General features: G+C 30.0%; 1 protein-coding gene across 1 annotated transcript; it reads right to left on the bottom strand.

The window, feature by feature from the left end:
* Positions 1 to 384: 384 nt before the first annotated feature.
* LOC129918555 (gamma-aminobutyric acid receptor alpha-like) lies at positions 385 to 25192 on the bottom strand. Its single transcript, XM_055999158.1, has 7 exons — positions 24794 to 25192; positions 18740 to 18807; positions 18426 to 18646; positions 17704 to 17786; positions 12670 to 12879; positions 1327 to 1947; positions 385 to 1276 (listed from the first exon to the last, which is right to left on the bottom strand). Exons 1-7 carry the CDS (start codon positions 25056 to 25058, stop codon positions 1050 to 1052), a joined length of 1695 nt encoding a protein of 564 aa, XP_055855133.1. The 5' UTR covers positions 25059 to 25192; the 3' UTR covers positions 385 to 1049.
* Between the last annotated feature and the right edge of the window lie 1716 nt (positions 25193 to 26908).

The following is a 26908-nucleotide window of genomic DNA, read 5'->3' as shown; positions in this document are numbered from 1 at the left end:
CTCTATTTTTGTACCACACTAACTTGAAACTTATACTCGCAATGGCACACTCTTACAAAATACTTTTCTGTGTAACTATATAAAATAGTTACTTTTAACTATTTTGCTGTGACATGTGACTATAATAATAGTTATAAAATAAAATTAAAAAAACGACAAAATTGAAAGACTTTATATTTTATTTAAACTACCTTATTTCATTTTATTTTTTATCAATAATTTCTATTTTTGTACAAGTCTTCAAAATACATGGTCATTTTTTTATTCCTAAAATTAAAAAAATAAAATAACAACAATTTTTATAATAAATAATTAAAAGCATCTTATGCACCATAACTATTAAATTTTAACAAACATTAAATATTTAACTCAATTCATTAAAAAACAAAATAAAACAAACGGCTATGATTTATTGATTTGATATTTGTATGTACCATTCATATTATATTATTGCCATTCTGTCCAATGTATTTTATTTAAATTTAACAATTTATTATATTCTTATCACTTTAATTTAATCAATTTTATGTGCATTTGTATTTTGTAGTAAAATTAGTGCTGTTTCATTTAAACACACATATTATATTTTTTCTTACTGATTCCTTATTTATTTATCAATCAAATATTGCAACTCTTGTACTTGTATTTGATATTTCCTTTATATATGTATTTTATTGACATTTGTAGCTAATTTAACAAAAACCAAGAGAATATAATATGAAGCAAGCTGTGTATATTTTTACTCAAATTGGTACTATTTTGGTCTAGGTACCATCTCAAGTCATTTCAAAAATTATTAATTATTTTTATTATTTTGATATGCCTGTTTTATTAAGCTGTTTGTAGAGTCCATTAAATTAATACTGTTTTTATTTCTTTTTTTAGCAATTTAGTAGAAGAATGCAGTTTAAATCAAAATCTCAAAAAAAAACCTTTTCCCATGTTCCCAATTCCATAGTTTTTGATCCCAACCATATAAACTTTTTTTGATGTTAATAACATTTCTCAATTTTTCTTCTTGGACTTGTCTAAATTGCTAAAAGGTAACATCAAGAACCCGAATCTATGCCTGTTAGAATTCTCGAACTTCTAGACAAATATGCAGTCCAATAGAATAAATTGATGAGTAGAAATAACAACGGAAACACAACTCTCGAAGCTCGATCAATTTTCGAAACCGAGTTGAATTGTGGCTGACGTGGCTTTCGTTTGTTCTTTTTAAATTGAGGTTCCTCAGGGCGGAATGATGACACCCGTCTTGTTGGTGCAATATTTTCTGAAATAATAACAAATCAATTAATATTCAGAATGATTCAAAATTTTTACCCTCAGTTTGCAACTGAATAACTTCCTCTGCAACTGTATGATGTTCTTTGGCAGTTTTGTGTTTTTCGTCCTTTCGAAAACATTGAAACCCAAAACACGAATAACGATAGGACCGTCGATTTGATGGCGCTATTGGAAATGAACACATCGATAGTGGTATCACTTCATAAATCTTCGAATCAGTGCTCGTATTAAATTCTGATGGCATTCCACTGATATTTCTTAAAGTCGCTTCTTCCTCATGGTCCGTATCGGAGGCACTATCTTCATCGTCAATAATAAAGTAACACTCGCCGGAACCATATTTGGTAAAATAATGTACAACGGCAAATTGTAAAATTGTCGCAAAAATAAACGCAAATGATAAAAAGACAAAAAAATCGAGTGCTGTAGGGTAGGGCACTTTTGGTAAATCAGTTCTCGCTTCCAATCCAAGAAATGTCATCGTTAGGACAGTTGTTATGCCTAAAGAGACTCTGTCTGCGGTAGCTTCTCGATTAAGCCAAAATGATACCCATGACAGTACGACTAGGAGGCAGCATGGTCCATAGACTTGAATAAGAAAGTTTCCCATGTGACGTTGCAGGTGGAAATTGACCATTAACATTGAATATTCAGCTTCTGTAAAGAGAGAAGGATAGGAATGGTAATTAAGTTTGAATTATTATTACTATAAAGTGCGTATGTTGCATTTTGTCACAGCTGTCACACTCATTTGGTATTGTCAAGTGACATCAAACTGTGTCATTAATGTTAAATAATACTCAATTTCGTTTCGTTCACTTGAAATGTGATTTTCTGATGGGCGATTATTCCCAAATTGATTTTACAATCATAAGTCAATAGAGGTATAAATGGAAGAAGAACTTTATGCAAGTCTTTGGTTTTGAATCGATATTTTGTCTCTGATTTCAAAAGGAGCAGAGGTATATGAGTTGAGTACTATAGCATTATACTTGTGTATACAAGATGATGGACTTGGAGAGGAATTTGTGTGCTTCTAATTAGGACATTTGGGAAAAGACTTTTGTTGTTTGTGATATGAACCCAGAGAAAAAAAAGAAAACTATAATATTAAAGATTGCTTATCCCAGATGACGGTTTTCAATTCTATTGTCAATAAATTTATTGGAATTATGATTTTTCTTGAAAATATTGAAAATATACCTATCAATTTATGATTTGAAATTGAGAAAGAGATGCTTATGCCGACTTTTCACGAGTCGATTTTAGCCGCACGATAATGTCGATCGCCTTGGATTTTTCTATGGGAATGTCACTTTAGTCGCGTGCGACTTACCTTTACACGAGTCGAAAAGCTTTGCCGCACGGCAAAAATCGACTCGTGAAAAGTCCTCATTAGAATATTAAAGGCTTGGTCACAACGGGGGGTACATGCGGTAGCGGTACGGGTAATTGTATGAAAAAAATTCCACATCTGAACAATTTAAAAAATTATATAGCTAGGTACATTTTTTTTTATTTACAAAATCATCTCTTTAATATTTGACCTCGAAACGAAGTACGACATTTAATTTTTTTTGTATAACAAATAAGGAAATATTAGTCCACACATAAAACAAAAATTTGAAAATAAATAAGTGGTTCAAAAAATTGTTAACAAAATATAATTAATTTTTCTTAAAAATACAAAAATTGTTTTTTTTTTTTTTTTTGAAAATTTTTATTAGTTTTTTTGTTTAAATATGTTCGTTGAAATCGAATACGAATTACGTCATTTATGAGAAAGTTAGTCATTAAGAAAACGGTTTTTTTTACAGGTCTTGTTTTCTAGATGTTTTAAAACTTAACTCAAAAATCTAGAAAAATCTCATGTCCGCAAGTCGCGATTTTCAAGGTAAAACAGGAAGAGGAGGTTGATACAATAAAAACAAAAAAAGCGTATTTTGAATTTGATTTCAAGGTACTTTTAGAAGAGATATCAAAATCAAGACGAACGGATAACCAATCAAGACGAACGAAAACCCATAAGAGGCGATCTACATTTTTTATTAAATCTAGCCGTAATACTTTGCTGGTCATGCGAAATAAAATCTAAAGTATTTTATAACAAACCTAAAGTTAATATCGACTAAAAAGATATTTGTAGTAAGAAAAGATTAGTTCACGAACTGATTGTGGAAAGTATCAAAAACGACGTTGATCAAACTTTTGTCTAATTTTACTGTGTTTTTTTCATTTGGTTTATTTGGAAAGTACTGATAATTTTGATCCTAAGAAAAATTTCAATTTCCCCTTTAGTTTAGTCAATTTTTATTTCATGCATCGGTTTAGTCGTATTTAAAAATCTTAAGGTTTAATAACACTTTGTAAGCACGAAATCGAGTGTCATTTTCATCAGCTTATAAATTAAAAGAGAAGCATTACTTTCTTTTGGTGTTTGTTTAGTTTGATTAAGTATATAGTCTATTTAATAGACCCGAGCTCCAGAGCAAAAATAGAACAAATTCGTTCAAGACTTTTTATTGGCGATTATGGTTCCTTGGCATACAAGAATACTCCAGCCAAAAGTGCTACTAAATCCATTGGTGCATTTCTGAGAAAACGGCAACACTGGTCGGTTTTCAGTTTTTTTGATTTAACTCGAAAACCAAGCCTGACTTTGAAATTGTTCAAAGACACTTTTCATAGCAAATTAAATTTTCTGTCAAGTTAAGATGGTTAAAAAATTTTAAAAATTATTTTTGACTAAAATTCTAACCTAAAATCAAAGAAAAAAAAGTTAAAAAATTGACAATTTTATTTTTTTTTACTAAATCAAGGGGCATTTTGTGTCTGTAGCCGGGACGTCCAAACTTTGTACTAATGAAATAAAGTAGAGGTAAAATCCTTTGATAATACGTAATTTTTAATTTTTTTTGTCAAGAAACAACTTAAATGTACCTATTCAAAAACTAGCACTTTTTCTAAATTTTTGACTTTTTTAGTGAAAAGCAAGTTTTTAAAACTCGATAAAATCCTATTAATTGGTAACTTTTAGACTTTTAAAGTAAACATACTTCGAGGGATTGATTTAATATAAACTAAATATGACAAACAAAAAAATTTATTTGCATCCTTATGGCCTTTTGTGCAATTTTGTGTATGTGCATTTTTATAAATACGGGTCGAATGGATGGACGGAGAGCCATTAGCTTTGGTCTATTGCATAGAAGAACATTTAATACCAACTCATTTACTGTTTTCAATGGCCTGAAAAACAATTCTTGTAAAATCCGCGACCAACGAAAAGTTTCTCTTGAAAAACGAAAAAAATACTGTAATGAGTTTGAAACAAAATAGCTCAGGCAAATTAGTAAATCAAATTGCACTTTTCGCGGGACAAATTTTTTTCATGGAACGTGTTTAGGTGAATGTCCTTATCGTAAAAGTGAATTTTTTGGGATGATAAGATATCGGGAACAGCCGCCATCTTGGAAAAGAGGTTGGTGCCGTTTTTATTTTATAACTCCATTTTTACTCATTTAAACCAAAAATGTCCGAGGATAGACTTATTCACAATTAAATTATCTAAAAAATGATATACAAATGAATTCCGTGAGTTAGTTAAATTCAATTTTATAGTCGGTCAAAGTCCAAATTCTTCTCGCAAGGTTAAGACAATATGATATTTTTTCAAATATCTGAAGAACTTTTGATTTGTTTGGGATTTTCTTCAAGAATGAATTATAGCACTTTTGATTATCTATAAAATGAGCCCTTTATCTAAACTGTAACCAACATAATGTATAAGCCATCTAACGTCGAAGTTCACATTCTACTAGTCAAAAGTGAGAAAATAACAAGTTTTCTTCTATTAGACCGAGCAAATTTTTGAAGTGGAGGTATAACCAAAATATAAGTAAACAGTTTTTTAACTATATTCGTCTAAATATTGAATTCAAAGTTTGAAATCTTTAATGTTAACCTTTATATGGTTTTCGAGGTTTTAAATGAAGTGAATTTTCCAATTAACGTGAATAAGCTAAAGTGACACTATTTAAGATTCTAAATATAAGAACTGATGCCCTGTCATTTTTCCAAAACATGAACACCTCAATCTCAGCATTACGATAAGTATAACTCAAGATATGAGGTGTGTAAGCCGTTACCTTTTCGAGACTATTGTGTTTAATTTTTGATTGTTTATTTGAACTATAGCTCAGGGCAATTAGTCAAAATATGGGCATGAAATCCCAATCTTGAGGATGTGACCAATAGAACTCAAGATATAAGCCGTTTATACGATTATGTTTTAGAGGCTTTTTTGTTTCGATTTTTGTTTGTTTATTTGAATTGAAAAGCCTGATATGGTTAGTTAAAAAAGCTTATATCGTGAGTTCTATTAACCCCATAGCCGAGATTAAGGTGTCCAGATTTAGGAAAAATAATAGAGCATCAGCTTTTATATTTATAATTTCAAATAGTATAAATTTAGCCCATTCACGTTAGCTGGAAAACTTAAGTTATTTAACCCCCCAAAAACCGTATAAAGCCCAAAATTAGAGTTGTCAGACCTTTGAAATCGACATTAACACGAGTATGGCAGCAAAACTGCGTACTTATATTTTGGTTATACCTCTACTCCCAAAATTTTCTCGGCCTACTAGCAAAAAACTAGCTTTTTTCTCACTTTTGACTAGTACATGGAGAGTTTCGGAGTTAGATTACTTCTACAATACGATGGTTACAATAACAATTGTGGGCTCATTTTATAGGTAATTATAAGTACTATAATTCATTCTTGAAGAATTATCCAAACAAATCAAAAGTTCGTCAGATATATGAAAAAATGTCATTTTGTCCCAACCTTGCGATACAAACCCGCACTTTGACCAACTATAAAATTTTATTTAATCAACTCACGGAATTGTTTTGTATATCATTGTTTAGATAATTTTATTGTTAATAAGTCCTACCTTTGTCATTTTCTGTTAAAATGAATAACAATGGAGCTATTCAATAAAAACGCTACCAATCTCTTTTCCAAGATGGCGGCTGTTCCCAACCTCCAATTTTCCCAACAAATTGACTTTTATGATAAGGACAACCACCCGAACACATTCCATGAAAAAAATTTTGTCCCGCGAAAAATGCGATTTAAATTACTAATTTCCCTGGGCTACTATTGAAATCCCAAATAAGTTCAGTTAAAAAATCGTATATCATGACCTCGACGTTTGGTTGCTTCTACAATGTGATGGTTACAAAAACAATAAAGGGTTCATTTCATAGATAATTAAAAGTGCTATAATTCATTCTTGAAGAAAATCCCAAACAAATCAAAAGTTCTTCAGATATTTGAAAAAATGTCATATTGTCTTAACCGAGCGAGAAGAACCCGGACTTTGACCGACTATAAAATTGAATTTAACTAACTCACGGAATTCATTTGTATATCATTTTTTAGATAATTTAATTGTGAATAAGTTTATCCTCGGACATTTTTGGTTTAAATGAGTAAAAATGGAGTTATAAAATAAAAACGGCACCGACCTCTTTTCCAAGATGGCGGCTGTTCCCGATATCTTATCATCCCAAAAAATTCATTCAGGACATTCACCTAAACACGTTCCATGAAAAAAATTTGTCCCGCGAAAAGTGCAATTTGATTTACTAATTTGCCTGAGCTATTTTGTTTCAAACTCATTACAGTATTTTTTTCGTTTTTCAAGAGAAACTTTTCTTTGGTCGCGGATTTTACAAGAATTGTTTTTCAGGCCATTGAAAACAGTAAAAGAGTTGGTATTAAATGTTCTTCTATGCAATAGACCAAAGCTAATGGCTCTCCGTCCATCCATTCGACCCGAATTTATAAAAATGCACATACACAAAATTGCACAAAAGGCCATAAGGATGCAAATAAATTTTTTTGTTTGTCATATTTAGTTTATATTAAATCAATCCCTCGAAGTATGTTTACTTTAAAAGTCTAAAAGTTACCAATTAATAGGATTTTATCGAGTTTTAAAAACTTGCTTTTCACTAAAAAAGTCAAAAATTTAGAAAAAGTGCTAGTTTTTGAATAGGTACATTTAAGTTGTTTCTTGACAAAAAAAATTAAAAATTGCATATTATCAAAGGATTTTACCTCTACTTTATTTCATTAGTACAAAGTTTGGACGTCTCGGCTACATACACAAAATGCCCCTTGATTTAGTAAAAAAAATAAAATTGTCAATTTTTTAACTTTTTTTTCTTTGATTTTAGGTTAGAATTTTAGTCAAAAATAATTTTTAAAATTTTTTAACCATCTTAACTTGACAGAAAATTTAATTTGCTATGAAAAGTGTCTTTGAACAATTTCAAAGTCAGGCTTGGTTTTCGAGTTAAATCAAAAAAACTGAAAACCGACCAGTGTTGCCGTTTTCTCAGAAATGCACCAATGGATTTAGTAGCACTTTTGGCTGGAGTATTCTTGTATGCCAAGGAATCATAATCAGCAATAAAAACTCTTGAACGAATTTGTTCCATCCAAAAGGGTCTATTCAATAGACTAATATAAATAGGTAACAGAATAGGTTAATGTGAAATTTTTTAATGATGTGAAATTTTTTAAATGGCAGCGTAATTCAGGATGATCGTTAAATCCTGTGCTCCCATCGGGCGACCAACTAACTCCAACAGTTTTTAACCGATTTGGCTGAAATTTTGTGTGGAGCTTAACAATACTATTCTCCAGTGATTTTATGATCTTTTTTTTCATCGAATTTTGTTTTTGGATTAAATGAATTTTTTCAAACTAATGCCATTTCTTTAAAAATAAATATTTTGTTATACCATTTTTTATTGATTTGGTGGTGTAAGTCAATACGATTGCTCTAAGAAAAGTTATTGCCGATTAAAAACAAGGGTGCTTGTTTTTTTACTTCAACAGTTAAAATATAACCGAAACCCATGTAAAAAACATGTTAAACTGTTGCAATTCGGGATGAAGGTTTTGGATAAAGCAGGGACAAAGAATTCATAAAGTTCTTAAAAATATTTTTTGGAGAAAGGGTGTTTTTTTGATGGGTTGAGTTATGTGTGAGAAAGGTATCATAACAGCTGACTTAAATTTTATTAATTTTTAAAACTTGGTAAAAAAGTTTTGTTTGTAATTAGAATTAAGAATCTATAAAGTGTACAAAATTATTTTGAGTGAAAGGGTGTTTTTTTTAAGAAATGATGAAATTCGGAAGTATGACCACAAAAACTGCGAACAAATTATTACACCCATGAAAATTGGTAAAAATGTTTCTAAGCAGTCTATACAAATAATTTAGGTTAAATTGTGTTTTTTTTTTGGGAAATAGGGAAAATCCGCAATAAGTCCGATAAAATCAGTGGTATAAATGGTACCCTTACGAAATTTATTAATAATGTTTTCTTTCCCATAGAACTTACGAATAAAACGAGTGTATACATTTTTTTCATGTTAAAGGGTGTTTTTTTTTTAGGTGTAGAAAAAATATGGGTATATTTGAAAAATGAGTAATACAGAAGTAGTATTAGTGGTACCCTATTGAAATTCAGCAATTATGTTACTCAGATTAGAAACAAGAGTCTAAAGTGTCTATAAGAATATCTGTGTTAAAATGGTGTTATTTTGAGTGTTAACAAAAATTATGGGCCACGCTAATGAAATTTGTTAAAAACATTGATTTTGGGATAGAAAGCAAGAATAAAGAGTTTTCATACAAAAAAATTAGGTGAACGGGTGTTTTTTTCGAAGAGACAGTAAAATCTGTAATTGGTCCCAAAAAGCCAATGATTCGTATAAAATGTCTAAGAACTTATGTATAAACGTTTAAATGGTCATCAAAACCAAAAATAAAATGAATGTTGGCTTTTTGGGAAAGTGATCAAAACAGACATTTTATATAACATAACAAATTTTTTACAATTAAAGATCTTATGATTATTAGTTTTACAATATGGACAATTTGAAACTTCCCTATTTTCAGATGCGGTGGTTACCGCTTTCTTCCTTTCATCTGATTTCACCGTCTCCAGGGCTTGGAACCTGCATTCGACAAATTCCAGTAATTGGGTTAGAGTTGGTGTTATTCTTGGTGCTTGTAGGGATTCCTCGAAAAGCATTCGGGTGTCTTTGTCCATTTTTTCCAGCAATAGATGTACAACTAATGGGTCCCATCCACTGGTGTCATAGCCGAGATTGTTGATGGCTTGAATGACTTCCTTTGTTGTATCATGCAGCCTCTTGAGACTTCTGACAGTGTCTACGATGGTATTTGATTGGAACAATCGGCTTAACTGAGCGGATAACAGCAACCGCTTGTTGTTGAACCTGTCAACTAGAGTGTTCCAAGCCAATTCATAATTGTCATCAGTGGCATGGAAATGTTGAATGAGGTTTTGGGCATCTCCAGTAAGATTTGTCTTTAAAAAGTATAATTTTTGAGCCGGTGCAATTGGTTGGTTGTGCACCATTTGTTTGTATAGATCGAAGAACTGCGGCCAATTAAGATAGCTTCCATCGAATTTGGGTATCTCAATTTTTGGAAGCTTGATTGTTGTTGCTCGTCCTTGATTCATTTGAACTGTTTCAGCTGGCAATGTATTAGTTGGTAGCCAGGTGATCCTCAAATCTAATTCATCCTGGAGCTCAAAGTAAAGCTGTATATCTTCTACAGCTGCATCGCCTCCAAGTCGTCTATATGTTGTTGTTATTTCATCCCAATTGGTCATTAGGGTTTTTGTTTTTTGGTTAAATTCTTGCGGTAAAGTTTCCCGCAATTTCAATGGGCACTTATTAAGACCTCCTTGAAATATTTTGCAGAGTAATCGGAATTTGCTATCCGTAGTCATCCTGTTGACCTTTACACTGGTGTCATCTATTAAAGTGGGCTTTATTGTCAGCCCTGGTGGTATGTTAAATTTGGAAATTGCTGCGGTAACTCCCTCTGAATGCCCTGCTGGGGGCTTAACGGCTGCTGGTCCTAAGAGGGCTTCTTTTAGCTGCTCCGGCTGAGGATGGACTGCTGCGGTCTCCTCTATAGCCCCATCAGATTTTTCTTCTTCCGCTACTGCAAACCGCTTGATGATGTCATCTTTCATTTGATCATGAATTTTTTTTACCCCATCGTAAAAACCTTTAGTGAAGTATTCGTGTTCAGTTACCTGCGGATAATTGTCTCTTATCTCGCTATCAACATTGTCGAATACTTCCCATAATTCATTTAATCTTGTCCACCGCGCATTTAAATAATCCAGGGTTTTCCTTCCTGGACCATCCTTTCCGTAATTGCGAGCAAGTGTACAGATTTCTTTTCCTACAGCTTCTTGCTGATTGGTAAGTTCTTCAATTGTAGCCACCATTTTAATTATTTTTTATATTGAATTGTTAGTAATTGAAAGGAACTTCTTTTCTTTTTTTTTTTTCTTTTTTAGTCTTCTTAATAACGACTCACTTCACAACACTGTTTTCTTTTATTTTGTTTTGTTTTATTAATTTACAGGCCACTAAACTCTTTTAGTAGGTCCTGTCACGGTCGCCAAATGTTCTTTAAACTTTAGAACCTTGAAAATACAGACACCTTTTTTTATTATTATTGATTACAATTTTTATTTTGATGTTCACTTGAAAGTGGTTGGACAGCGAGTGCCCATTATGCCGATCATTTAAAGGTACTTTGCCAAAAATGACAAGTCAGCATAATGAACACTCAGCGCGTGAGACTAAACATTGAACTTTTATTAAATGATCTTATTTCGTCTGGTCTCACGCAGAAGTAGGAGTTGGGTGGAAATATGATATGGTAGGAAAGGTAAAAAATGGGTGATAGAATACAAAAAAATACATAATTATACTTAAAAAGAACACTCAGTGGGAACTGGTAAGAAATCATTTCCCATCGTGTCAGCAACAATGCAATGTGATAATACTATTGGTCATATGGTTACTTAAAATGATACTAAAAATGTTTACTTAACATTCTCCTTGAAATAAAGCCTAGCTGTTAGTAACAATGTTGTTTTTTTTTTCTCAAAAAAATCATTATTAAAGGTATCTCTCATGGTAGCATTTTTTTAATTTCTCCAAAACGACCATAATTTCTGGTTGAACGATGAATTAAATTCAAACTTTGTCAACTCATGCAACATCAAACAAAGCCCATGATTTTATGACAAATCACCAAATGCATTCTGTTTCATAGTTTTAGTTAGTTCAGAAATTAGGCGGAGTTTTGTCCAAGCATGTCCAATTTTAATTAATTCTATACTAACAACTTATGTTTTTCGAAATAAAGAACGAAATATTACGCATACACCACAGTGACCATATCCATTATATACCAAAAAGAATGATGTATTAAATCATTTTTTTTTTTAAATATTTTTGTCATTGTGTCCAACCGGTTATCATTTAACCAATTTGTTATTGCATTTGTTTCAAGTAAGTAGTTCAAACAACGAAAATTTGGTTTATATTTTTGTCGTGTTTTGTTTCTGTGGGATTTTTGGTTTAAATATCTGCAATCAAAAATTAAAATTTTGACTATCTCAGTTTTCTCTCTGTGAAATAAGTTTCAGACCGTAAAATATTGTCAGCTTTGTTTGTATTTGTTTCTTAAACCACCACCAGAATAGAAGCTGTACTTGCTCCCGTTTGATTTTCAAGTAATCAACAACGAATGTGCTAGTGTCTGCCATATTTCGCCCAGTACATAAATCAAAAATAGCAGAATCAACTATTATACTCTTTGTTCAAAGGACAAAATATTGAAACGCTTGTAATTAACTTAAAAAGCGCGCCTTTCCAATCCTCATTTATGATTCTATTAATATCCGCTTGAATGAATCTGAAAAGGATTTTATTCGTATATTTGACAATATCGCCTCTTGTTTAATGACAAATGAGCTTCATTAATATCATTTTCCTTCCTTGCTCTATTTGAATCAAGCAAACATTTGAAAAGCAGCAGAGCTCGAGAAGAAGTGTGCGCATTTCTGGAAAATTAAACAAACCAGCTAATCAACTCCTCGCTGCATTTACTTAAAGCAACACACAAATTAAGTGATACTGAAATGAAAGTATAAAGTTGTTACAACACTTTGTTTATCCAATTATATCCCAAAGGACTACAACTATCTTGTATTCTACAGGATTTTAAAAATAAACAAAATAACATTCTTCCCATTTGCAAGGATTCACAATGTTATTTATTTGTATTTTAACGACTATATGTAGTCGAATATTGGTCGCGTTGTCAAATAAAAGGCACTTAAACTTTTAACCAGACAATTCATTCCAATCTCCTAGTGTTCATAAATACAAATATTTATCATCGTCGTCGTATCGTAATAATTAAAATGGTAAAATTTTTCATAGGTACTCACTGATAGTTCTAACTTGTTCCTTTTGTTGTAAGTGTTGATTGTTTGTCCTTGACTTGGTGGATTTGGTGTGAATCTTTTGAACGGTATCTGTTGTATTGCCAGCAGGACAATCGACCAAATCAAATTGAGAAAGTTTCATATCCTCGGCAATGGCCACGGGCTGACGTGCTCGATTCCATCGATAAAGGACATCGTTTGTCGTGTAGCCAACTAAAAAAAGGTGGGCAGAGGATATAGTAAAATAGAAATGATCATCAAAAGGGAAAGTATGTATAGAATAGATTCAGTTGGGAATTTGATGTGTCTCGTTTATGTGCATGTGAATGTGTAGGTATATGTTTCTTGATGTTATTGATGATGATGTTTTTTTTTTCTGTGTCGTTGAATATCGTCCTTTGCAGCTGAAAAACAGAATGTCCTTGTTAGTAGAATGGACGAAATAAATGTGGAGGATGAACAAGGATATAAAAAAAAAAACCAGGAACGCACAGAAAAATTGAATGAACTGGCAACAATAATGACAGAGGGCTGTGAAGTGGATTGGATATAGCGACAAAAAAGGACTTGTGTATAGTCACATTTCGCAGATATCATTTAAATTGGTGGCATTTACTATTTGATTTGTTAACAAGGAACAACCATCAGTTTATCCGTCGTCGTCGACGACTGCCGGCTGCTATGAGATCAAGATTTCGTGCCTGTTTGTGTGCTTTAAAGTAAAAACAGCCTTTGATTTATTGAAAGGTAAGCGCGTTTTTTTTTTTTCAAAGTACAAACAATTATCAAAGAAAACATTTTGGAAAAGTTCAAGGTTTTTAAAATAAGTAAATTTATACCTTTTCCTTGATACCACTTAAATACTAATGCAGTGCATTTTGAATTTTAATTGAATTTTCCAAACACAAAACGATTCGATTGGAATTGTGGTAGGGGACAATAAAACTTCAAATGGTTTTTAATTTAATGATTATAATGAAGCAAGGAAAACGCGGGACATCATCAGGTGGGCGCGCCCAAAAGATGACGATAAGTTGGAGACAAATTTTTTGAATAATGTCCATTTACTTTGATAAGTTAAATTGATTACATTAGGTAGAGATGAAGAGTGTAGATGGTAGTGAAGATTCAATTTGAGGAGGTGTTTGATTGAGTACAATTGATTGCGTTAATTTTATGGATTGTTAGTTCCTCTTTGGAAGAAGTTAATCAATTATAAAGGTAGGTACGGAGGACTGTAAGAAAAGTTTTGAAATCTTTAAAATTTAATGGAATATCAATAGATTTTCTGAAATTGTAAGATTAATTTATTATTTTTACTTCCTCACGGATATAGGTACAAAATTAAAGATGCTTTGGTCTAAACTTTTTCAAAGAGTCTTGGGAAAGAGTTGTAAAATAATTACAGAAACATATAACTTCATATGATGCCAAAGTCTTACCTTATTAAATAAGCGATTGGTGCAGAATAAAATTTAGAGTTGCTGGGGTTTGCCGAAATAATATAAGAAATACTACGCTAAAAATATTTTTTTTTTAATTAAAAAAAAAGAGGATTTCGGTTGATGGTTTGTTACGCACATAGGAGAATTAAACCCAAAAAGCTGGACAAAAGTCCACAACTAAAAAAAAAGCTAATCCAAAATGTATGAATAGATAAAAGACATGAATTGAAAGCCGTATTTACCACGCTTTGTGAGAGAGAATATGTTATTGTTTTTTGTTTTTTTAAAGTACACTTGAGTGTATTATTCTCGAAAACTTTGAAAACTTATTTTTGTTCACAATATGTATCACCAGTTTCACTTTTATTTTTTTTTTTTTCATTAAGTGTGAGAGTGAGAGGTTCTGAGACCTTAGATCCCAAAATATATAAATTGAACTCAAATACTATATACTTTTGACAGTGAGTGAAATGTCAAAAAAAAGTTAATTTGTTTCAATATTTTTTCAGTGATTAAATTAGAAGAAAATGAGAGGTTCACTATGGCGTATGTGTAACTTTTATTTTACTAAACAAATTCAATGAAATAATTTTCCTGAATTAACAAGTAAATCTTTTATGAGCATTATCTGACCACTTAATAGCTTAAAGTCCTGAAAAAGCTGTGTGTTTTAGGTTTTTTTTCTATAATTGACAGAAAAGTAGTGGCAGAAAATTGTAGAAAAAAGTGCAGATCCTCTGTATTTTTCCGAAAAAATTCGAAGTTCTTTCATGCAGATATACCATACCGGAATTACAGGTCCAAAAAGTTGCTTTAAGATCAGGAGTTTTGTTGGTTGGCTTAATCCGTTTCTTCTCCTCATTATGGGGTGAAGTCGGTAGAAAGCATGGTTAGCTTTTTTCAGGACAGACCAAGAGAATAGGTTGAACCTCTGGTGCTCGTTAAAGTTGTACTTATTAATTTTACAATCTCCAGAAAAATGTCCTAAAGTGGTACATACAATTTTGAATTACCGATCAATGAATGACTAGCATTAGTTTACATTCTCGCCGATCGGTTCATGATTTTCATTAAGTTTCACGTATACATGAGATATTTCATGAGAAAATGAACCTCGGAAACAAGCAAAAATTTCATTTTTCGCTTAAACCTTAAAAAACTGTTTTTCTTCTTTTACAGAATAATTTGTACGTTTCCCACCCGTTACATAAAGCTGTCCGAACTTTAAGAGTAATCAGTGGATTAGTTATACAAGTTTCCCATTCGTGACAATGGAACGTCCCATATGGTTTAACGATTGTAACAGTAATGTTTAAAAACTTTAAGGAAATGAAATAAAATTGCACCATTTTTCTTAATTAAGTGCTTGATTAAGTATATGTTTTAATTATTTTTTTATTTTTTCTAACTTTGTTTTATATTTTTTTTATAGAAAAAGCATGGTAAAGTTTAACTAAGACATATAATTGTATGGCAAAATCAACTTTAAGATAAAAAAAGAAATATTGGGCTGAAAAACAATAGAATAAATACATTGAAATTTTTAAAATTGAATTTATTAACTCTCAATGGATATCATTTTGTAACAGAGCACTCAATGACTTATTGCGTGACCGCATAATAAAATCTGTCTTTCAATGTTACATCAAGTGGGCGAGATAACCCACTGATGAAAAACTAAAACTCCAATTCAATATTCATTTCAGTTAAATTTGTATTAATAGTAAGAGCATTTCTTGGCATGCTTTCAAGCTTGTTAAGAAAAATAATTTAAATATTTTTCCCCCTTCTATTTAAAAATTACAAAATTTAGTCAGAAGTTTTTTTTAAACGGATTTTATCATAAAAAATTATTTATCAATTTAATTTCCTCATTTATTTTTTAATCAAATTTCATCTAAAAAGGCGAATTCAAGAAAATTCTACAAACTTAAAGAACTTTTAATTAAATATGAGCAAATTGTCAAGTACAAACATATTGCATTTTTTACAGTAACCACATAAATTCGCATGAAAAATGAACATTAACTTGATTCCCATACACATTTTGCTATCGAGACTTTAACTCACAACTAACATTGTAAGTACCTCTTTCCACAAGCATTTTTATATGCGTCTAGCAAAATGACTAAACACATTGAAATAGGTACATTTAAAGTGCTTAATGAACTTCATCTCAATCAAAAATACATATTTTCAGTCATCATATTTTTGTTCTAACCTCCCAGTCTTCAATGCAATGTGTAAAACCTACCTCATTAATTAATTCAATTATGAATCACAAAATCACAAGGATAAAAGGAAGAAGAAAAAAAAAATTAATAAATCGATGTCAAGTGTATATTCCGCCATCATCGTACAATTCTATATATTCAACCTTGCTTAGAATCAAAGTTTATATGTCTTATCCATGAACATAATACTAACCCTACAGTAGTAGTTAGTCCTTCTATGACGAACAAGTAAAAAAAATTATTATCCAAAAAGTCCTTTTCTCTCTCTCTCTAACATACAAACCGACAAAGTATATTAAATTATATACGACTTCATCGTTAAAGGATGGATTACTATCTTTAAAAAACAAAACGACTTAAAGTTTGCTAACTGAAGGATTAAAAAGCAAAAGTGCAACATAATTTTATTGATTTCTGTGTCTGGATAAAATTTATTATGGCTTCTATGGCGTATACGCAACATAATTATGAGTTTTTTTTCTCTCTCTTTCAACCTAAATGCATGTTAATCGCTTATTACTTTTTATATTCTTTTCTAGAAATGAATGATAAAGAAAATTTCTGCACATAAATGCAAATTTTCTATCTGAAACAAACAAAATTATGAAATAGAGTTTAGGGTTACCAAAGGGACGTATGGGCTTACTGCTGCTGACAGTGAAATAATTCTTTGACGATAAAAATATGTTATAGAGCATTTTTACTACCCATTTAAATCCATTACTATCCTGTTAACAGGCAAGTGGCAAGAGGCAATTTGTAAGTGGAAGTGGTATGCAGCAAGTGGCAACTAGTAAAAAGTAGTTAATGGTAAGTTGCCATTACACTTTAAGTAGAAAGTTGTAAGTGGCAAGTGGTAAGTGGCAAGTGGCAAAGGACAAACTATAGTTGAAAATGATATACATTTTAAATGTTGAATGGTTAAAGCAAGTTATAAGTGGCAAGTGGCAAGTGGTAAGTGATATGTGATAAGTGATAAGTGATAAGTGACAAGTGGCAAAGGACAGACTATAGTTGAAAAATGATATACATTTTAAATGTTGAATGGTTAAAGCAAGTTGTAAGTGAAAAGTGGCAAGTGGTAAGTGATAAGTGATAAGTGACAAGTGGCAAAGGACAGACTATAATTGAAAAATGATATACATTTCAAATGTTGAATGCTTAAAGCCTTATGGATAAAGAAGAAAACGCGTAAATAAAGTGGAAGTTACGTATCCTATTTTATTTAAAAATCCAAAACCTGCCCCTTAACTTAATATTTTCTAATAGCAAATTAAAACAAAAAATGTCATAATGTGTGTATTATATAGTATTTTAGGAAAATGAATTCTCTCCACAATATTTGCTGTCTAACTTACATGAACCAAACTTAAGAGGACACCGCTGGATATCCATTGGGAAGTCCTCCAAATTCATGGGGCATCCAGCTTTTATGGTTAACCTGCAAGAAATATTCAAAATAAAAACAAAAAAAAATATATTATAGAAACAGGACATTGCAAGAAGTCACCATCATTATTATTATAGTTTTCATGGAAATATAGCAAACAAATCATTGCGGGTATAGTTTCTTATTTTTAGTATTTTAACTTTTGTTTTTTTTTTTTTTTTATTTTCAGTCAGTATTTTTGGCGAACGTTTTTTGCAATTTTCCGCTTCACCTAGAAAAACGAAAAAAAAACGATGAAATCGATAAAATTGTGTCTCTCAATGGTTGACATCGTTCATTTAAATCGGATTTATTTAAACAACAATTTAAACAACCTTTTCCCTAGGTACACATTTGTACATAAAAATAGATAGGCAGGCAAAAGTGAATGTAAAAACAAGTAGACACAAATCGAAAACGAAATCGAAATCGTTTTCGTTTCGGCTCGGGTACAGGATGATGATGATATTTGCAGAATTGATTCTGTGGTTTTTGTTAATTCTTTTGAATGCAATCGGTATAACAAATTTATTTCTCCTTCTTCTTTTCGTATTTTTTTTCTACCTCTTCAAAACAAGGACTCCATACAAATAAGAGTGTTAACATCACACAAACATCTACATTTAAAGAGGTTTATATACTTTTACTTACCTACTTGAATAGAGAACTCTGCCATCTTGGTAAATTCGAACAAATTTATTTGGTGTCGTTATTGTATGGAGGTAACTTTGCTTTCCATTATAAAAGTATGTATCGGGCTTCCATATTCTAGCTAACATTGAAACACTCAATGCCAAAGTATCCTGAGCTCCTTGAAAGGCTAAACGTTTATCTACCCATGACTGACGAAAGTAACAATCCATTGAATATGTCTATAATAGAAATAGAGAGGATATTTATTTTATATGTAGATATGAATATGAAATATACATGCGATAAAGTTTGTAATTGAAGGATTAACAAACCATGTCAACTTCCGAAATTGGTCCCATACTACGCACCATTATGTCAACTTCTATTGTTGCTGGTGGTCCTGGCCAAAATGGAAAGAAAAACTTAAATTTATTCAAAAGTTCAAAAGAAATAGATTTTATAATATATGTATAAACTTAAGGTTTAAAAATATTTAAAATAAAAATTAAAACAAAAATTGAAGTCCCTGAAAAGATAAAAGTTGTAAGTTATTTTTTCTCAAATAAACGTACGATGACCTTTATAAACCAAGGTAAAGAGTGCATTTAAATTCATGAAAAGAGCTTAAAAAGACCTTTATTGTGATGTCTTACTCGATGGGGAGGAATTTTTTTAAAATGCATTTTTTTCGAAAAATATTTCGGTTGAAAATAATTCGGCGACCAGACATCAAAGAAACTTTTGAGTTTCATTCTCGAACAGAGAGCATGCATAGGGCTGGCCTGTTTACTGTTATCTCATATTAGTAAACCAAAATTTGTTTCGTTAATTTGATCCGAAAATATTTGCTTTCGAATGAAAAAAAAATATATATTTCAATTACAAATATGTAATTCAGCAACCCGAACTCCTACAAACTTTTGGTTTTCAGTTATGAATAGAGTCTAAAGAGTCCTTTCTTTTGATGTCTCATTCGATGGATTTGGAGAAAATTTTTGAAAATTTCGAATTTTTAGACAAGGGGTACCCCTTGCATAATTTTCGAAAACTTAGAAAAATTAATTTGTAATTTTTTTAGCTGAATGCAAAGGCCTGTTCTCTGTGATCTCATATCGGTAAACCAAAACTATTTTTGGGACTTTGATCCGAAAATATCTGCTTCCGAATGAAAAAAAAAAAAAATATTTCGATTGTAGAATTTTTAGACAAGGGATAATTTTGGATAGTTTTCGAAAATCTTAAAAAAAAAATTGTAATTTCGATTGAAAGTAACTTGGCAATAAAAAATCAAATTAACTTTGGAGTTACATTACATTCATTCAGCTTAAAGAGATTTTTATTTTGATGTCTCATTCAATGGATTTGAAAGAAATTTTTCAAAATTAATTTTTTTCAGTAAAGGACTTTATCATCTTTGATTTTTTTCGAAATTCAAAAGAAAGAAAATTTAATTTAATTAATTTCAATGAAAGTTGAAGTTCAGAAAATAATATTAAGTAGTATGTGGCCGAATTTGTAAAGTTCTCTTATATATTATCCAATTAACCATAATCATAATTTAAAAACTTCAACTTTATGTTAAAGATTTGATGTACAAATTAATCAAATTCCAAATTTCCACAAAAGCAAAAACATCTCCCTTTTAGACAAAACTCTTTTACGCAAGGACCTTTCCAAGAATACCTACATTTATAAGAACAAAAAAACAAAAACTAAATTGGCAAACAGTTTCTTTTATGGTTTCATTATACAAAACTAAGTTGAAAATATTTCAAGCTGAGTGTTCCTTAGTTTAAAAAACTATGTGTACATTTACTCAACCACAAGCATTATCATAAAAAATTGAGTACGAATATTACATCTTAAGTAGAAAAAATGGTTCAATTTCTATGGAAATTTTGGCAATTAATTTACTCTTGGTCATTTAAAAAATTTCATATCGTTTCCGTCATGGATTCTTTTAGAGGAAATATCAAGTCTATATAGAGTGCATCATGCAGTTCTAACTAATATCTCTTTTTCGTTTAAACTTAGATTCACAATGGGAAATTTATTGAACATTATACTGATATAGATTTATAGATAGTAACAAAAAAAAAATCATTATCGTTTTCACAAAACCATGAACCTATTGAAACTGGTAATGTCTTCCTGTTTGAAAAGGCATAATTGATTTTTATTGATAATGTATTTATTTTACTAAATGATTATTCAATTTCATACATAACTGAAAAATAGTGTTTGTATTTAAAACTGCATGACATTTAGTATAAAAATATTAAATGATAAATTCTCACTTCCGGATTAATTTGAAATATTTCATTCAATTCAATTGATTTATCAAATTTAAATTTAAAATTTTAATACTCTGTATTTAAAGTATGTGTTATCAGTTATTTTGACATATGAATGATTTAATTTTTATTAATTTTATATTAATATATGACAGTGAATGTTTGCAATTACATATATGCACTAATTGCTGAATATTCACTGTATAAAATATTGTACATGTACATTGCCGTTGGAAAAATTTTGGTCAAACCATATTTTACTATTTTCGGGAGCAGTTTTTTGGAATACTTAAGTGTGAAAATTTTATTCAAATACTGCATAAAAGTCAATGTTATTATGAATAAAAGGTGCATTTGGATAATGAAAGCAGGCCAAAACGAACTGAAGTAATTTAGTAAGTCATTATTTTGTGTCTGTACCAATTTTACAACACGTATAAAGTTTCTAAAAGATTTAATATTGTTTAATAATCTGTTGCATGGAATTCATCGTGAGACCGGAAGAAACAAAGGCTCAGGGAAAATATATCAATGCCGCCACCGTTGGAGCTTTTTGGTGGCACTTTTAGAAAAAGAAAAATGTTACAGCCAAAAAATTTTAATTTCTATAAGTTGGTTAAAATTTTTTTAAATCAGTTCCGAATAAAATTCTAACCAAAAATCAATGAATAAAAGAGTAAATTTTATTAAATCACTTGGTTTCTGAACCCGGTACCTCCAAGTACAAAATAAATTACTGGTAAAATCCTTTGATATTATGCATTATTTTTTATGTAATTTTTTAACTGACACAAATTTAATTCTTCAAAAATCAGCTCATTTTAAAATGGAATAAAAAAGGCAATAAAATCGGTAAGTTATGGATTTTTTAAAGTTAACTAAACTTGAAGGATTGATAAATTATAAACTGAAAAATGACAAACTGAAAATTTAAATTGCATCCATACGGAACGAGTGATGAACCAATTTTCATTAGACTTTGTTTATTTCAAATAGCAACATTTAATACGAATTCCTAAACTTTTTTCAATGGCTCTGAAACAGGGCCCTGAAATAACAGTTCTTTGTCAAATCAACGACCAACTAAAAGTTTCTATTAAAAAAACTACTCGTATCTCCAGGGGCCCGCGGAACTAACAAATTGCCTTATTGAGCTGTTTTGCTAAGAAATCTTATTAAAACTATCAAATAATATGATATTTCTATAGAGAAATCTTATTGATTTCATGAAGAAAATCTTATTAAACATTTTAATAGTTTTTCTTATGTTTTTTTGCTTAGAATATCTTGTTAATTGGTGCAAATAATGAGATTATCTTATTAATATAAGATATTAATGAGTCGAGCATTTAATTTTTTGGTTCAAAATCCGTTATAAGGAATTCTTCTTAAATCAAAAAGATTTCCTTATTATAAATTACATGAAAAACTTATTAGTTTTAAAATTAATAAGGAAATCTTCTAAAATCAAGAAGAATTCCCTTTTAAAAAAAATCTTCTAAAATAAAAGTTTCCCTTTAAAAACACTAAGTTATCCCATTCTTACAACTTTTTATATGGAAATCTTCTGAAATCAATAAGATTACCTTGTAACTTATAGTTTTACAAGGAAATCTTATTGATTTCAGAAGGTTTCCATATAGAAAGTTGTAAGAAAGTGTACTGTTGTCTTATATTGTGTACTTTGCCAACGGTAAACTCATTTTGTGTCATTTGAAAGCGTGCGTTTGATCTTTATACTTGCAAAAATTAAAAAGTGCTAAAAAAAATGGAAAATGAAAACGTTTCTCAACCATGTTCGTTTAGCACATTAAAATTTAGTTGTTTGGATGGACCTCCAATTCATTATTAATTATTAAATAATGGACTTAAGGTCCTGCGACCAAAAAAATATTGGAATTAATATTGGAACCAATAAAATTAAAAAAATATATTAAAAAATACATTTTCTTTAAGTAGAGCAGAGTCTGGAAAACAAATTAAAGGTATGTATGTACTATAATTTCCTGGAAACAATACTTGGAACTTTTTGAAATTCTTGAAATTGCTGGAAAACGAACGAATAGAATCAACATCATAGAGAAAAAAGACCACATAAAATAGAAAAAAAAAAAACAATAAGATTTCTCTATGGTTTTCATCCAAGAAGGAAACCTTATTAAAACAATGAAGAAAATCTTATTAAAATTATCGTTAATTCTATAAGATTGTCACATAATATTTAATAAGATTTCACATCCTTTTCAGTAGGACATCTTCTTGAAATTAAATAGAAGTCTTATTGAAAGTATGAAGAAAACTTCTTGAAACAATACGGAAAACTTATTAAAATTATGTGGAGTTCTTTTAGTAATAATAAGGAATCTTTTTAAATGCATGTGGAAATCTCTTTAAAATCATATGGAAAGTTTTTAAAAATCCAAACCTTCAATAAGTTTTCCGTATTGTTTCAAGAAGTTTTCTTCATACTTTCAAAAAGATTTCCATTTTATTTCAAGAAGATGTCCTAATGAAAAGGATGTGAAATCTTATTAAATATATGTGACAATCTTATAGAATTTACGATAATTTTAATAAGATTTTCTTCATTGTTTTAATAAGGTTTCCTTCTTGGATGAAAACCATAGAGAAATCTTATTGTTTTTGTTCTATTTTATGTGGCCTTTTATTCTCTGTGAGTTCTTCAAATAAGCCAGAAAATTCCAAATAAAAATTAAATTTTTTAAAATTTCTATATTGAGGTTGCGTCAAGCGATAGTGTTTCCCTCTATAACTCAGAATGAAGAAAATTTTAGTGAGGGCCTTTAGAAGATTCGTAATTAAAGTTTTAGGCTTAGTTTTCAGAAAAAAAAAATTTTTGAAAAATTGAATTTTTGAAAATTTAACCTTGAAATGATAAGAAATATCTATTTGTATATTTTGAATAAAATAAGTTCTGCCATTAAGGTCATACAAGCGATTGTCAATTTTCGCAAAAAATTTCAACGCTGTATTTTCAATATCTGAAATGTTTGAGAAAAACTAAAAATGTGTTTTTTTTAATCACTTCGAAAGGAGATAAAAAAAAGAAAAAAACAAAATAATAAAGGTCTTGGAAATCTTTACAAAATTTAAAGCAAATTCCTTCATCTGTTTAGGCCCTAAATAGATGTACAGATGACACACGCACGCACAGATGCACAGACGGACGGATGACGTGGCAAAAACCGATTTTTTTAACTTTTCTGTCATCATTACGTTGGTTTTGATTAAATCCTCAATTTTTTTTTTGACATTTATTCAATACTTTCAAGTAAAAATATGTAGTTATTACAACTTTTTACAAAATATAAAAAAAAAATGCTTGATGTTTTTTAAACGGAACTGTACCTATATTTAATAAATTATGTAAAACATATTTTAAATGGGCTATATTCATGCCCTGTCAAGTGTTTAATGGTTAATAAAACAAATACCATTGCTTTTTATGGTAAGATAGATGTATTATAGAAAAAATAATATTGAGTTCAAACCATCATCAATCATGTTGTCATATTATGAATTATTTTATTTTAATAGTAAATATCCATTTTGTATGTTCTCACTTAAATAAATTAGATGTCAGAGGACAATTTACCCAAAAATTTGACAAATTGAACTATGCATTTATGTACCTACTTTGTAATTTGTGTATTAAACTGAAATGGGCAGATACATCATACATATATCCAAAATACTGAATTTTACCATTCATCATAAAAATGAAGAGACTATGAACACATTCAGACATTAAAAATCACCCGTCCGATTTGAAAAACTCTAAAAGTTAAACTTAAAACTTGAAAAACTGACTTCAGAGCTTTGAGAAGAAATCATCCATAAGAAAATTAAAATAAATTTCCCATCCACACTTCAGTTTTGTTTTGAAAATATGAGGGAACCTATTTCATTATTCTCTGACTCTATTTACCATACAAATACCTTCGAGCCTTCATCACATCATCATCATCATCAACATAAACTAAAAACCAAGAAGACAACAAAAACTCAAAAAAAAACAATAGCATATTTTTGGTTTTGGAAAATTTGTGTGTCACCATCACCAGCACTTACCTCCGAAGTCCGGTCGTACACTATTGTCATAGCCACGCAGTAGATTGTCCAAAAGTTCTGAAATATTTGCATGGTTGTTACGTTGGGTCAGTCTGATATTCGTTCCATGCACTGGGATCTCATTGCGTATTGTAAGTATTAATGCGATGCTAATCAAAACTTTATATAACATCCAGCGTAGAGATTCGGGCAGCCACAATGTCATCAACACACTGCCTACAAGTCCTGGTGTGGAGGTGGCTGCAGTCAGCCCTGTCAACGTCATGATTATGCATTTGTGTCGCTGACATATGAACAATCTTCTTGACTTGGTTCTCCAATTTCATATTATTCGAAATCACAAGGAGTCGTTCTGTTTCTGTTTGTAGTTTATTTTTTTTTTTTTTTTAATTTTTGTGATGTCCTGATGACGAAATAGAGGTTCAACTTTTTCCCAGATGGAGGATTTTTTTGAAGAGTTTTGTTTGTTTTAAATTTTATTCGAATTGAAATGAAAAGTCAACATAAAACAAGAGTTGATTTCTTTCCCAAAAATTCCTTTTCTTTCCACCTCTACTTTTTCACTTTTTAATATTTGCATTGAAAGTTCATGTCTTCACGGAAAAAAAGAAATGGAGATGACTTAATTTTTTGTTTCCAATTTAATTAACTTTACTTAAGTGAACGTAAAACCATTTTATTTCATTTTGATCTGGAAAATATGAAATTTTTTTAAATTATTTATTGAATTTTCATAAGGACAATTAAAGAGTGGTTTTAATTTGCAATCAGATCAAATTGGTTGGTTTTAACTGGAAAGTTAAATGAAATCAGATACCTACTTTTTCGTGGTTAAAATGATTTATTTGTACGTAGTGAAAGAGTTGCGAATATATTTCAGGGAAAAAGGAATACGATTATTGAGTCAGTAAGAGAGTATTGGAATACATATATCATTAATGAATGAATATTGTACCTATACGTAAAATAATGATGAAAATTATAGATAGGACACATTTGAAAAAGACGGTGGTTTATCGTAAATCAAATTAGGTATATTTGTAAAAACTTTTCGTTGGCTCTTGAAACTATCAGCTAAAATGTAAAAAAATATTTAAAATGTTAAAGCTTCGATCAAATTAAATAAAAAATTAATGATTTTAGGAAAAACAGAAAAGTAATTTCTGTACATGAAAACTAAATAATTTTACATATTGAACATATACATTAGGGTGTCCATTATTTCCCAAAGTGATGCTTTCGGGGGTGACATCCGCCAGATCGAAAGTTTAGGGCCTAAATACGGGGAATTTAGCAAAAACAAATTTTTTGGAGGTCATTAACCCGTGCCTGTAAGGTCATACTTTCCCCATACAAATTTGTATGGGAAATTTTTAACTCATATATAAAATTTTTTTTCTCTCGAGTTAAATCATCTATTTTTAAAATGTTTGTTGATTCTGGTTGGAAAATAGTTCCTTTAAAAGATTACATTCAAAATTTCCCGTTAAAATTTTTTTATATTTTATTTCGGTTTTTGAAATTATTAGCTGTTTTCGTAGTTTTTGCTTTCACCTATCACATAATTTTAAATGCAGTTTTATTGGTTTTTAATTCTTTTCAAATATTGCATTCAAAAATTTGTGTATAAATCAAAAATTTTAATTTTTTTAAATTTTTTATTTTTTTAATTTTCTCAACAACTAGAAATCATTAAAACATATGAACTTCAGTTTTTGATAAGGAATCAATTGTAAAACTTTATTTTATCAGCCATTTTTTGTATTGTAATCCACAATCTTGACAAAAATAGTATTTAATGTGGTTTTTAAACTTTTTTCCCCAATTTTTTACTTTTAAATCGATTATTTCAAAAACAATTGATTGAAATAACTTAACTTTAAAATTACAACAAAGTGTACAGTTCTAGCTTTTGAAAAAGGTATCATTCATAATTGTAAGTGTTGCCATTGTTTTTTAATATTTTTTTTTATTATTTAAAGTCATTTTTTAGAAAATTGCCATTCCCGCCTAAACGGAGCCAGATAGACCACCGCTCCCAAAGTAAAAAATGATCGTATTTAACTCCTCTACAAACTACCGTTATCAAATCTCGGCGCCAAAGATATAGTACCC

Source organism: Episyrphus balteatus, chromosome 4, assembly GCF_945859705.1.
Source record: "Episyrphus balteatus chromosome 4, idEpiBalt1.1, whole genome shotgun sequence".
NCBI classification, from domain to species: Eukaryota; Metazoa; Arthropoda; class Insecta; order Diptera; family Syrphidae; genus Episyrphus; species Episyrphus balteatus.
Note: the sequence above shows the minus strand (reverse complement) of the source record. Positions and strands in the feature narration are given on the sequence as shown.

Bases quoted from the DNA above. Each gene is read 5' to 3' on its own strand.
- LOC129918555 (XM_055999158.1), bottom strand. From the start codon at position 25,058: ATGACGTTGACAGGGCTGACTGCAGCCACCTCCACACCAGGACTTGTA. The intron at 18,647-18,739 runs GTTTGTTAATCC...TTTCTATTATAG, and splicing joins CAATTTCGGAAGTTGACATG to ACATATTCAATGGATTGTTA. The intron at 1,948-12,669 runs GTGAGTACCTAT...CTCTCTTTACAG, and splicing joins GGAACAAGTTAGAACTATCA to AAGCTGAATATTCAATGTTA.